General features: G+C 43.4%; 1 protein-coding gene across 1 annotated transcript; it reads left to right on the top strand.

Annotated features, from left to right (window-relative positions):
* Positions 1–788: 788 nt before the first annotated feature.
* On the top strand, positions 789–13,056 carry VSTM5 (V-set and transmembrane domain containing 5). The gene is made up of 4 exons (XM_070944002.1): positions 789–879; positions 8,857–9,189; positions 12,412–12,549; positions 12,975–13,056. The coding sequence occupies exons 1-4, from the start codon at positions 789–791 to the stop codon at positions 13,016–13,018; spliced, it is 606 nt and encodes a 201-aa protein (XP_070800103.1). The 3' UTR covers positions 13,019–13,056.
* The last annotated feature ends 880 nt before the right edge of the window (positions 13,057–13,936 follow it).

Consider the following 13,936-nt stretch of genomic DNA (forward strand, 5'->3'; position numbering starts at 1 on the left):
TGTTCCTGCGTGAGGAGAGGGTTGGACTAGATGACCTCCAAGGTCCCTTCCAACTCTGTTCCTGTTCCTGCGTGAGGAGGGGGCTGGACTAGATGACCTCCAAGGTCCCTTCCAACTCTGTTCCTGTTCCTGCGTGAGGAGGGGGCTGGACTAGATGACCTCCAAGGTCCCTTCCAACTCTGTTCCTGTTCCTGTGTGAGGAGAGGGTTGGACTAGATGACCTCCAAGGTCCCTTCCAACTCTGTTCCTGTTCCTGCGTGAGGAGAGGGTTGGACTAGATGACCTCCAAGGTCCCTTCCAACTCTGTTCCTGTTCCTGCGTGAGGAGGGGGCTGGACTAGATGACCTCCAAGGTCCCTTCCAACTCTGTTCCTGTCACTATAAAAAAAGCAAGCTGAGAGAGCACCAAAATCCCCTCAAGAGTCCTGATCCAAGGCGCTCTAAGGCGCGAATCCATCTTCTCACCAGGCCGCCCAACAAAAGGGCGGGCGGCTCCTGGCTGGCCGTGGCTGGTCGCTGGCCCTGTGCCAGCCGCAGCGCAAAGCAAAGAGCCGGCGGGGCTGGCGTGGGCGGGAGCCGAAGGACGGAGGCCGGCCTTCCTCTCCGGGTTCTGCCTCTTGCAAAGGGGAAGAGCCCGGGGCCAAGAAAACGCTCCTTTGCATGGAGCCTCGGGCGTCTCAGACGTCTCCATGCCGACGACGCGGGAGCGGATCCCGTCTCCCTCACGACCCTCGTATTCTGCCCAGAGGATCGTCTGAATGAACCCCAGCGGCGTTTCCCCGCTTTCTGATGAGGCCCCTCGACCGCCCGCAGCGCTGCCGACCGGGGGTCCGACTGGCTTGGGTGACTTTGTCCCTGGCCGCCCAGTGGGCTCTGCAAAGTGAGTGCCTGGCGCGCCTCTCCTTTCAAGTCCGGGGTTGGGACCGGGGTTTTTTTTGGCGGGAGAAACTATTTCATAGCCTATTCTCCCCCCCCACCCCCACCCTCCACCTCTGGACGCTGAACAGGTGTCGTTTCCCTGGCGCAGGGCAGGCAGCGAGGGGAAAGTGGCGCACCTGTTGCATTTCTGCCTTGACTGTCCTCAAAAGCTGGGTTGCAGCAAAGCTATTGGCAACCATATGGGGATTGTGTGTGTGTGTGTGTGTGTGTGTAGGGGGGGAGAGAAGGTATTAGCGATGATTTTGCTTCCCCCCCTCCCTCTCAGCTAGTCAGTTATTGGCATGTAAAAGCAACAAAGATGATTAAGGGACTGGAGGATAAAACATGTTATTGTTTTTAATCATGGGGCCAAATTTATATATATCTTTTTAATTGTATTTTAATGTTTGTAGTTTATGTTTTTATTTGGCTGTTCACCGCCCTGAGTCCTCAGGGAGAAGGGCGGTATACAAATTTAAAAATAAATAAATAAATAAATAAAATATGAAAAAAGGTTGCTGGAATTGGGTATGTCTAATCTAATGAAAAGAAGGGCTGGAATAGAATAGAATAGGATAGGATAGGATAGGATAGGATAGGATAGGATAGGATAGGATAGGATAGGATAGGATAGGATAGGATAGGATAGAATAGAATAGAATAGAATAGAATAGAATAGAATAGAATAATAATAACTACAACTTTATTGTCATTGTACGTGTATACACAGTATTCACATACAACGAAATTCACTTAACACCCAAAGACCAGGTCCAACATGCATAACAATTCCCAAACATCCCCCCACCCACCCACCACAATTCCCCACCCCTAAACAACCCAAACATCCACACAACAGACCAAGTAATGCTGTCCAACAGCTCGCTGTTCATTGTTGAGTGCAGTTATAACTATGGGATAAAAAAACTATACAGAAGACGTGTGGTCCGAGTTTTAATTGTTCTGTATCTTCTGCCAGAAGGCAACAGTCCAAAAAGATAGTAAGCAGGATGGGAAGAGGAGTCTCTGAGAATGTTATGCAACTTCCTCAAACAGCGAGATTCGAAGATGTCATCCAGGGAGTCCGATGATATTCTGGGCAGTTTTAATAATTCTCTGTAGAGCTTTTTTGTCCGCTACACAGCTGCTCCCATACCATGCAAGAATGCCGTATGTCAGGACACTCAATGGTGCTGCAATAGTAGGACAGAAGTAGATGCTGAGATAGATTTATCTTCCTGAGCATTCTCAGGAAGTACAGCCTCTTCTGTGTATAGAATAGAATACAAAATAGAATAGAATAGAATAGAATAGAATAGAATAGAATAGTCGGAAGGGACCTTGGAGGTCTTCTAGTCCAACCCCCTGCTTAGGCAGGAAACCCTCCACCACTTCAGACAAACTTCCAGCATTCACAACTTCTGGAGGCAAGTTGTTCCACTGATTAATTGTTTGAAACATGATAGCAGTATTCCAATATCTTTGTTGCCACAAAGAAGAGGGAGTCAAGCTTATTCTCCAAAGCACCTGAGGGCAGGACAAGAAGCAATGGGTGGAAGCTAACCAAGGAGAGAAGCAATCTAGAACTAAGGAGAAATTTCCTGACAGAACAATTAATCAGCGGAACGACTTATTTCCAGAAGTTGTGGGTGCTCTAACACTGGGATTTTTAAAGAAGAGATTGGACAATCGTGTGTCTTGAATGGTTTTGGGTTTCCTGCCTGAATAGCGGGTTGGACTAGAAGACCTCCAAGGTCCCTTCCAACTCTGCTATTCTATTCTATTCTATTCTATTCTATTCTATTCTATTCTATTCTATTCTATTCTATTCTATTCTATTCTATTCTATTCTATTCTTTCTTCTCCTCCTCCTCTTCCCTTTTTCCTCTGTGGTGAGACATCATGCTTAGCTGAATTGGGCAATGTGGGTAGGCCATGTTTTATGTATTACACTTGCTTGCATTTGGCATGGAAAGGAATACAAGTCAGGAGCTTATTTTCATTTGTTTGCTGGACTGCAGTAATCCAGAAAAAAATTGGAACGCAGTGTCCCATTTTGGAAGATTTGATTTCTGGCGGAAAATGGCCATTTGATACCCTGGACTTAGTTAACATGTGATTTGCTTAATTATCATCATAAAAGTGGTTGTAAAATTGTGCCCGGTCACACGTTGACCTGCTTAATGACTGCAATGACTTAAAATCAAATTTCTGGGCTCAGTTGCAGTTGTAAGTTGAGGAGTACGGTACTTGTATCTGTTAATCGTTTTTAGTTGTCCATTCTTAGGGAAGCTGGGGCTAGCCAAGGGAATCAATTAACAGAGATAAGCCAAACACATCTGAGTGGCTTTTCTATGGCAATAAATTTACTCGGTGCCTGGCTGAAAAAGAGCAGATATAAATAACAAGCTAAAATGTAAATCTGTAAATTTTCATAGAACAGCAATGAATAGCAAAAGGTAGACAATAGCAGATAAAAATGTTTTAAAAAGCAGTACAGATAATTCTTGTTTAGTAACTGCCTTATTCAGCAACTATTTGCATTTACAACAATGATGAATTTTATGATACAATCCTCGCATTATGGTTTTTGTGGGTCTGTTAAGTAAAGGAAAGATGAAGTATGTTTTGGGACAAGATTAACAATTAGATTAATTAAATTACTGATTTTCCTGGCTTTGCTCTTGAATTTTCCTTTGTAAAGCAAAGTTTATAAACCTACATATTTTTTTTATTCTAATGTCCTTCTGCAAATTTGCCCTTTTCAGTCTTGTCCTTTTCTCTTTTCAAGAAAATATGGTCGCTGTACCCATGCATGAATAAATAATAAGGCAATGTTGAAAATTAATATCCATTGTGCTAATAATATAAGAACTGTCTGGTATTCTTGCCTTCTGTTTCCTGATCTCAAGTCCAAATAACTGCTGCTTTTACATTATTTTAAGAGCAGAGAGATAACTCTGGACTGATTTTCCCAGTCGCTGACAGGCCGAATGATCAGTTGGCTGGGAAAGTAGGATTTATTGAGTCTCTCATCTGCACCTCTATAACTGTCTGGTTTGGTTCTGCAACCCAACAAGACAGACACAGACTTCAGAGGATAATTAGAACTGCAGAAAAAAAACAATTGCTACCAAACTGCCTTCCATTGAGGACCTGTATACTGCACGAGTCAAAAAGAGGGCTGTGAAAATATCTACAGACCTCTCGCATCCTGGACACAAACTGTTTCAACTCCTACCCTCAAAATGAGGCTATAGGGCACTGCACACCAAAACAACAAGACGCAAGGATAGTTTTTCCCCTAACGCCATCACTCTGCTAAACAACTAATTCTCAAAACACTGTCAAATAATTTACTAAGACTGTATTACTATTATTCTTTTTATCCTTATTAGTACCTATCTCTTCCCACTTATGGCTATATCCATGTTGCTTGTATCTTTACAATTTACATTGTTTTTATTGTTTCCTAGTATGATTTGATTGCTTATTAGTATCCTATGACTATCACTAAGTGTTGTATCTTATGATTCTTGACAAATATATTTTATTTTTTCTTTATGTACACTGAGAGCATATGCACCAAAGACAAATTCTTTGTGTGTCCAATCACATTTGGCCAATAAAAGAATTCTATTCTATTCTATTTAAGAGAGGGAGAATCTCTTCCTTCTCAAAAAGCCCTTTCTCCCTCTCTGAGATATTTGTCTTAGCTCAAGCGAAGCAAAATGTCTCGTCTTTTTCTGCACACGGGCAAAACACGCAGAACCATTGTTTCATGGAGAAGAGTTGCAAAGAAATTTATTGTTAGTCGCGAAGGTGTGTGCGACTCATCGCGACCCCATGGACAACATTCCTCCAGGCCTTTCTGTCCTCTATTATCCTCTGGAGTCCCTTTAAGCTCCCGTTGACTGCTTCAATGACTCCATCCAGCCACCTCGTTCTCTGTCGTCCCCTTCTTCTTTTGCCCTCAATCGTTCCCAGCATTAGGCTCTTCTCCAGTGAGTCCTTCCTTCTCATTAGGTGGCCAAAGCATTTGAGTTTCATCTTCAGGATCTGGCCTTCTAAAGAGCAGTCAGAGTTGATCTCCTCTAGGACTGACCGGTTTGATGGCCTTGCCGTCCAAGGGACTCACAGGAGTCTTCTCCAGCACCAGAGTTCAAAGGCCTCAATTCTTTGGCGCTCAGCCTTCCTTATGGTCCAACTTTCACAGCCATACATTGCAACTGGGAACATCACAGCAAAGAAAGTGCTGCAGGCCAATTCTGACCACTCTTCTCTTTTCCCAAAGGACAAGTGTCAGACCTGCCGACACTCAAAACCTCTAAATAGAAACAAAACCAAGCTGGCACAAAAACTAACTAGCTGACTTTTGAGAAGTCATTTGCTCACCTCTTAGGAAGAATGGCAAATGACATCCAAGGATGTTGCTAAGAAAACTTCATGAACTTCTTACGAAGTCAAGATTGACTTGAATGTAGGTGTGTACACATATACACAGAAATATCCTTGGCCATCCAAAACTGGCCTTGATTTGAAGTGCAGATCAAACATTGGTTTTGAATCCACCATTCAAGAGCCGCAGTGGCACAATGGTTAGAATCAGTGGTGGATTGCCCCCAGTTCGAACCGGTTCTATAGAACCGGTAGTAAAACTGGCGGGAGGCTCTGCCCACCGACCCTGACGTGCAGAAGAACATGTGCGTGGCCCCGCTGCGAACTGGTAGTAAAGGTAAGTAGAACCCACCCCTGGTTAGAATGCAGTACTGCAGGCTACTTTTGTTGACTGCTGGCTGCCAGCAGTTCAATTCTGACCAGCTCAAAGTTGACTCAGCCTTCCATCCTTCCGAGGTCGGTAAAATGAGGACCCAGATTGTAAATTGCCTACACTTATTGAGAAAGATATAATTTTATTAGAAGTTAAATGTATTTCAGTAATGCCTAGCCAGAACTGAGAATTGCGCTCCCAAATCCCAAATTTCTACTTTTCCTTCCCTTAACTGCCTCCCATCGCTGAGTGCCCCCCAAGTATCCCCCCTCCCCTCATCTCCCCAGAGTTCATGGCAGACTGTCACCACATGATAACGAAGCACACAAGCAAGTATCTCTAAGAGCATAGTTTGCATCTTGCAAACTATGCTCTTAGAGATAAGAGTCCTTGGCTTATGACCCATTGCCTAACGACCATTTGAAGTTCTGACAGGTCTACCTAGGGGGTACTCAGCAAGGAGGCCTGCTTATCAGCTCCTTGAGTGTAGCTCTTTTGAGACATAGAATCTCCACCGTTGTTTAAACTCCATTTTTCTATCTGTTTCCTTTTTTAAAGGGAGCCCTTCACTCTTGCCTGCACGGCTAATGCTCGATTTACAAACGGTCGTTTAGCAACCGTTTGAAGTTACAACGTCACTGAAAAAAAAAACGGTTGTTAAGCATGCAGTTGCTACATGAATCTGGCTTACTGCCCTTGTAACTTTACACGGTCACTAAATGAACTGTTGTAAGTTGAGGCCTATGTGTACTAGGCTCTCTCTTGAGAACTGGGTGCTCAGAGAACCTCTTTATTGCTGTGCAGAATAAAGAGGCTACAATTTCCTTCTTGGTGTGATAATTGGTGCCTTTGCAATCAGGTCACAATTCTAGGATTTGACTGGGCCAGTCCATGGTTTGACTGACAGATGTCTGAAATTCCATTCTGTTCCCATAACTTTTACATAGTACATTGAGCCAGAGATGGGCTTCAAAAATTTTAGCAAGGGGTTCTCTGCCTGGTTGCTGGGTGGGCGTGGCCATGGTGAGTGTGGCCTAGTCGGCCTCCTGCACCACGGCGGGGGTGGGTGGGTGGCATTTTTGCCCTCCCCTGGCTCCGGAGGCTTTTCTCGAGCTTCCAGGAGGGTGAAAACAGCCTCCCCAGGCTCCAGAGGCTCTCTGGAGGCTGGAAATGGGCCCGTTTCTGTTCTTCCCAAACTTCCGGTAGGCCTGTTTTTTGCCCTCCCCGAGCCTCTGCACACGCCCTGCACTTACCTGCATCCAAAACGGGCCCCATGGGGACTCCTAGGAGGGGAGGAGAGGGGTGGGCAGGGCCAGCCAGGAGTGGGATTTGGGAGTTCTCCGAACTGCACAGAATCTTAGCTAGAGGTTCTCCCAAACCCCTACAAACCTGCAGCAGCCCACCCCTGCATTGAGCTCAACTTCACAACATGTCCCTGTAATTTTCCTAAATTTCATAAAAGAGGCAATCCTGTTTTTCTGTGTAATTTGCTGTGTAATTTTCGTAAAACAGGCAATCCTCAATTTAGAAGTATTTATGTTTAATGATCATTTGAAGTTACAGTGGCACTGAGAATAATTATTTGAGACTGGTCCCCACATTTATGATCATTGCAGCATCTTCACAATCACGTGATCAAAATTTGGGCACTTGCCAGTTGGTATCTCTTTATAACCGGGAGGTCCATGCAATCACCATTTGTGACTTTGCCAGCTGGCTTTGACTAGCAAAATCAAAGGGGAAAGCCAGTTTCACTTAACAACTGCATGCTTCATTTAGCAACCGCAGTGATTGGCTTAACAAACAGGGCAGAACAGATTGGGCAGGGCTCACTTAACCGCTGCCTTTCTTAGCAATGGAAATTCTGCTCCTAACTGTGGTCATAAATTGAGGATTAGCTGTATGGAAGTGCTTTAACATTGACTTCCTCCAGAAGGTTTTTTCAACTTCTCAGTCAAGGCTCCAGCCCTGATATTTCTTAGGCTCCCCCACACAGTTATTAACCAGGGCCAACTCTGCTTAGATGGGTATTGCCCTGTTTAGCTGAATTCCAAAGAATAACTGATTAAGCTTGTTAGGGTGGTTTCCTTAACTGGCAGTTTACATTGGCACCGTTCTCTCTTTGATCAAACATAGCAGGCCTTTCCTTTTAAAAAGTCGTACAATGATCTTCAATTTATTGGTTAACTAATAAGGTCCTATTACAGCAAGAACGTGTGTGTGTGTGTGTGTGTACGTGTACGTGTGTATGTGTACAAGGTATTTGTGTATATGTATGTGTATACACATAGAATGTAGATAGCTAGATAGACAGAGAGAGAGAGAGACGTAGCTAGCTAGCTAGATATGTAAATAATGGATGGATGGATGGATAGATGATACCGTGTTTTCCCGAAAATAAGACCCCGTCTTATATTTTTTTGAACCCCGAAATAAGCACTTGGCCTTATTTTCGGGGAGGTCTTATTATTTTGGGGTGCGTGAAGCAAGATGGGGCTCCTTTTGCCATCTTACCTGATTTCCAGCTCTGCGTTTAAATATTTTTGGGGAGGGCTTATTTTCGGGGGGGAGGCTTATTTTAGCGCATGCGCTCAAAAGCCTGATTGAGATTATCAGGGGATGTCTTCTTTTCGGGGAAACAGGGTAGAGATAGATAGATGATAGATAGATAGATAGATAGATAGATAGATAGATAGATAGATAGATAGATAGATGGATGGATGGATGGATGGATGGATGGATGGATGGATGGATGGATGGAATGATTGATTGATTGATTGATTGATTGATTGATTGATTGATAGATAGATAGATAGATGATAGATAGATAGATAGATAGATAGATAGATAGATAGATAGATAGATAGATTCAGCCCGTTTTCGCTGGCAGAGCACTCAGGCCACCACAGGCACCCCCGACATGAGTGACGGCAAGCTGGCCATGCCTACCCTGGCCACTCCCACCTGGCCCTCAGAGGTCAAACGCAACCCTGATGTGGCCCTCAATGAAATCGAGTGTGACACCCCTGGTTAAAGGGATATGAGATGGGCCTGTCAGTCCAAAAAAGAAATGGGAAAAACTTAAAATACTGTAGTAGGTCATCAAACTGACGGGGACCATTGGTGAAGATTGTTTTAGAGTAATGCCTCTGTTTGATTTCTTTTCAGCTCAAGGAGGAGAAATATCCTTACTAGTCTCACAGCCAAACATCAATAGTTCGGTGGCCGAGAACGTTTTGCTGTCAGTGGCCTATACCGGCGAGACAAGCCCGGTGATTGAGTGGAAACACACATCGGCAAGCGGCACAACCAAAATCGCCGAATGGAAGTCTGGCTTTTATGCCAATATATCCAGCAGTTACAAAGACAGAGTAAACATTTATGACAATGGCTCTCTGCAGCTCCTGAAGGTGGATTTTAAAGACTCCGGTTATTACTTAGTCACGGTGAGAGACGAATTGGGAATCATCCTATATGGGACCATCCTGTTGAATGTTTATGGTATGGAATGACAGGACCTCATCTTTTCTTTAATATGTCTGATGTCCAGTTTTAGCAGATGTGGGCCCGTTTAGCAGATGTGGGCCCAGAGTTGTGAGCTTTATTTTTCTAATAGAACTTCAAGGTCCATCTATTGAAAGCCAAGTTCTCAACGTAACAGCTACTAAGCCCAAAAGCTAGATGGAAATGCAGGCTGTCCTCAACTGACGACCACAACTGAGCCCAAAATTTATGTGTTGCTAAGTGAGAAATGTGTTAAGTGAGTTTTGTCCCAATTTTACGACTTTTGTTAAGTGAATCACTGCGGTGGTTAAATGAGTAACATGGTTGTTCAGTGAATCTGGCTTCCCCGTTGACATTGCTCGTCAGGTCACAAAAAAGGAACACACGACGGGATGCTGTGACCGTCATAAATATGAAACCACTTGCCAAGCATCTGAATGTAAATCACATGATCGTGGGGAATGCTGATGGTCATAAGTGTGAAAAATGGTCATAATTGCAATAGCACGTAGACTTATATGCCGCTTTACAGTGCTTTACAGCCCTCTCTAAGCGGTTTACAGAGTCAGCCAACCCCGACAATCTGGCTCGTCATTTTACCCACCTTGGAAGGATGGAAGGCTGAGTCAACCTTGAGCCTGGTGAGATTTGATCTGTCAAATTGCAGGCAGCCGGCAGGCAGCAGAAGTAGCCTGCAGTACTGCACTCTAACCACTGCACCACTGTGGCTCACTTTTTTCAGAGCCATTGTAACTTCGAACAATCACAAAGCAAATTATTGTAAGTGGAGGACTATCTGTAGTGGCTTGATCTGATAACCAGTGTCAGTTTGTTATTTTCAATTTATTTACAAGCTTATAGATCCACTCCAATCAACTGATCTTGAGTGACACACGTCTCCCCGAAGTTTCAGTGAACAGATAGATAATATTGATATTCCTCAACTTACAACTGTTTGTTTAGTGACTGTTCAAATTTACAACAGGTCTCCCCAGGGATGCGTACAATCTGGTTCCCAAGTTCTGACAACTAGCCTCTACCCCCGCAGTCATGTGATTGCAAGCCAAGCCCTCAGCAACCAGCGGCCTGCATTTATGGCCGTTTGCGGTATCCTGTGTTGACACGACCAAGTTTTACAAGTTTTGCTGAAAGTTGGCATTTACTTCTGGTTTTTAATAATGTCAAATCATAGCAAGTTCGCTTAGTGATGTCAGCGTTTGCTTAACCACAAAAATGGTTGTAAAATTGAGTTGGTTGTGTTGAATGATCTGATTTATGACTGTCACAACTTAAAATCATGACAGGCAGGCTCCAATATGGTCATAAGTCAAGGGCTACCTGTAGTCAAAAATCAAAACCAAAAGCATGACGTATAGGAATCAGGTATTCCTGGGATCAGGTATTCCAAATAATAATAGCAACTGCTCATCCGGAAAGGGAGGGATAAAAACTCTGCTGCCGAAGCCTAGTGAGATAATTTTTTTTATTTTAGAACAAACCATGGAAATTTCCAGGAATAAGAAGCCACAGTCAATAATGACAGAGCTTAGAATAACTTTAAAGGTAAAGGTTCCCCTTGCACTTATGTGCTAGTCGTTCCCAACTCCAGGGGGTGGTGCTCATCTCCGTTTCAAAGCCGAAGAGCCAGCACTGTCCGAAGATGTCTCCGTGGTCGTGTGGCCAGCATGACTAAATGCCAAAGGCGCACGGAACACTGTTACCTTCCCACCAAAGGTGGTCCCTATTTTTCTACTTGCATTTTTTACGTGCTTCCGAACTGCTAGATTGGCAGAAGCTGGGACAAGTAATGGGAGCTCACCCTATTACGCGGCACTAGGGATTCGAACCGCTGAGTGGCCGACCTTTCGATCGACAAGCTCAGCATCTTAGTCACTGTGCCACCGCATCCCTTCTAGAATTTTACTGTTACTTTAAATGTACAGCATACATTAACATGAAATTTCGTTGCATACAGCTCTCCAAGAGTCACCACTTTCAATATACACTACATAAACAAGACAAAATAAATTTAAAAAAAAGATTATACACATACCCATGTATATTGTAGCTCTCAAGTAGGTACTTAATCATTTCAGAGAATTGTAGACAGAGGTTGAGCTGTGGAGACCTTGGTGCTCTCCGAGCCAAGTTGTTTTCTTGCAAACATTTCATTACCCATCTAGATAATATAAATGCTGGAAGGGAATGTGGTTTATTCTGTTTATATACTAGTGTTTTGTCCTGTCAGTGTTCTTGGTGGTTCCTTGATTAGGCTGTTGTTTACTGTTTGATTTTTTGGGGGGGTTTCCTTTTTATAGTTTACTGCTTGTTTGTCTGATTTTAATTCTGGCGTTAATCTCTGCTTATCTGGTTGTTGATTGCTGGTGAGGTGTTTTATTTCCTTTTCAGCTTTTTGACTCATTTCTTTTGGATGGTATGTAGATGTTGTTTATCTTTGTCTGCCTGTTGATGGCTGATTTGTCTGAGTGCCAGGCTTCAAGCAATTCTCTAACGTTTTTTTTTTATTTAGCTTTCTAGAATGCTTAGTTTCCCAGTTAAAACTATGGTTACAATGATGTGTTGTGCAGTTAAGGAGTTTTCAGGCTAGGTCTTATTTTTTGGGAAACAGAGTGTATGTGTATATACGTGTGTGTCAGTGGTGAAATGTAAAATTTACTACCACCGGTTCTGTCGGTGTGGCTTGGTGGGGGGGGGGGGTAATGTGACTGGGTGGGCATGGCCAACTTTTTTTTTTTTACTTTTAAAAGCATTTTTTCTACAACCTCTTCGGCCGAAGAGGTTGTAAAAAAATGCTTTTAAAAGGCTCTGACGATCCCAGCTGAGTTGCCTGATCATCAGAGGCTTTTGTTTTCTTTTAAAAGCATTTTTTCGGCAAAAGAAAAAATGCTTTTAAAAGTAAAAAAAAAAAACGCCTCTGATGATCGCGTGGCTCAGCTGGGCATGGGGCAGGGATTTTTGCTACCAGTTCTCCGAACCACCCACCACCATCGCTACCAGATTGGGTGATCCGGTCCAAACCGGGAGCATTTCACCCCTGGTGTGTGTGTGTGTAAGTGTGTGTCTGCAAGAGAGAGGAAAGGTAAAGAAAAAAGCAAAAAAAGGCTGACGGAAGTCTGGAATTGCTTTTCCCAGCAGCTAAAGTGAAGCCGATGCATTTGTGTGGTCAGACCTCACTGCATTATGTGTCTCCTTCCTTAGAAATTATCTATGAAGACCTTCATTTTGTGGTCGTCTTCTTTGCCTTCCTCGCCGCTGCATCCGCTGTTCTGATCTGCTTGATGTGGCTGTGCAATAAATACGTGCACTTTCTGCAAATGGAGAGGCAGCAACTCCGAGGTAATGCCTATTTAACACCGCAACTTAATGATCTGTGGGAAAGGAAAATCCCAAGTCTATTTTTTTGCCGGATTTTGTTGTGCTTGTTTCCCTTTCACGTTTTTTTAAACTTTGGAGGGTATCTTTATAATGTTTCTGTAGATGTGTGTGTGTGTGTGTGTGTGTGTGTGCGTGCAGCATGCATGCCTTCCTGTCAAGTGTTCAATCTGAACTGATTTGGAAAGACATGCGACCCAGAGTAGAGCCAGCCCTGTCAACTCTAGTTCATTTTTACTTAGCGTACCAACTAAAAATTTACATGCTTTTCCACTATCCTCAAAGAGGTTAGTGTACAATCCGTCCAACTACTGTAGATTTTTATTTCTGACTGCTTCCTTGTCATCTGATCCAGTCTTTAATCAACAGGATTCTTCTTTCATTTACAGTAAGCGAAACTGAAGAGACCGAGCTTCAAACAATGGGGTGTTAGCTGTGCAATGCTGTAGAATCAATGCAAATCCGTTTTCTACCTCAAGGAGCAAAGCATGAAAAAAAAAATGGTTGGTATACAAAAGACTGGGCATATCCACTTTGTCAAATGCTCTTTTCTGGAGCAGAAAAGGCAAAGTGATAACAGAAGGTTCGAGAAATGCGGCCCTTTTCATATCTTAATTTATAATGGACTCATTTAAAAAAAAAAAGACCTGCAGTTCCTACAGTTGTGCCCACACATTTGTAAGACATCTAATTTTCTCTGAGAATATCAAAGTGTTACAATTAATTCAAGAGAACATGCCAGAAGCAGAGCTACAAAAGCTATAAAATAGGAGCCAGCAGTGTGCTGCAGCTGCCAAAAAAGCCAACACAGTTCTAGCCTGCATAAACAGAGGGATAGAATCAAGATCACGTGAAGTGTTACTACTACTTTATAATGCCTTGGTAAGGCCACACTTGGAATACTGAATCCAGTTTTGGTCGCCATGATGTAAAATAGTTGTTGAGACTCTAGAAAGAGTGCAGAGAAGAGCAACAAAGATGATTAGGGGACTGGAGGCTAAAACATATGAGGAACGGTTGTATGAACTGGGTATGTCTACTTTGATGAAAAGAAGGACTAGGGGTGACGTGATAGCGTTGTTCCAAACTCTCAGGGGCTGCCACAAAGAAGAGGGAGTCAAGCTATTCTACAAAGCACCTGAGGGCAGGACAAGAAGCAATGGGTGGAAACTAATCAAGGAGAGAAGCAATTTTAGAACTAAGGAGAGATTTCCTGACAGAACAATTAATCAGTGAAACAACTTGCCTCCGGAAGTTGTAAATGCTCCAACACTCGAAGTTTTTAAGAAAAGATTGGATAACCATTTGTCTGAAATGGTATAGGGTTTCCTGCCTAAGCAGGGGGTTGGAC

Source organism: Pituophis catenifer, unplaced genomic scaffold (genome assembly GCF_029215685.1).
Source record: "Pituophis catenifer annectens isolate HBS135680 unplaced genomic scaffold, rPitCat1.0.hap2 SCAF_4, whole genome shotgun sequence".
NCBI lineage: Eukaryota > Metazoa > Chordata > Lepidosauria > Squamata > Colubridae > Pituophis > Pituophis catenifer.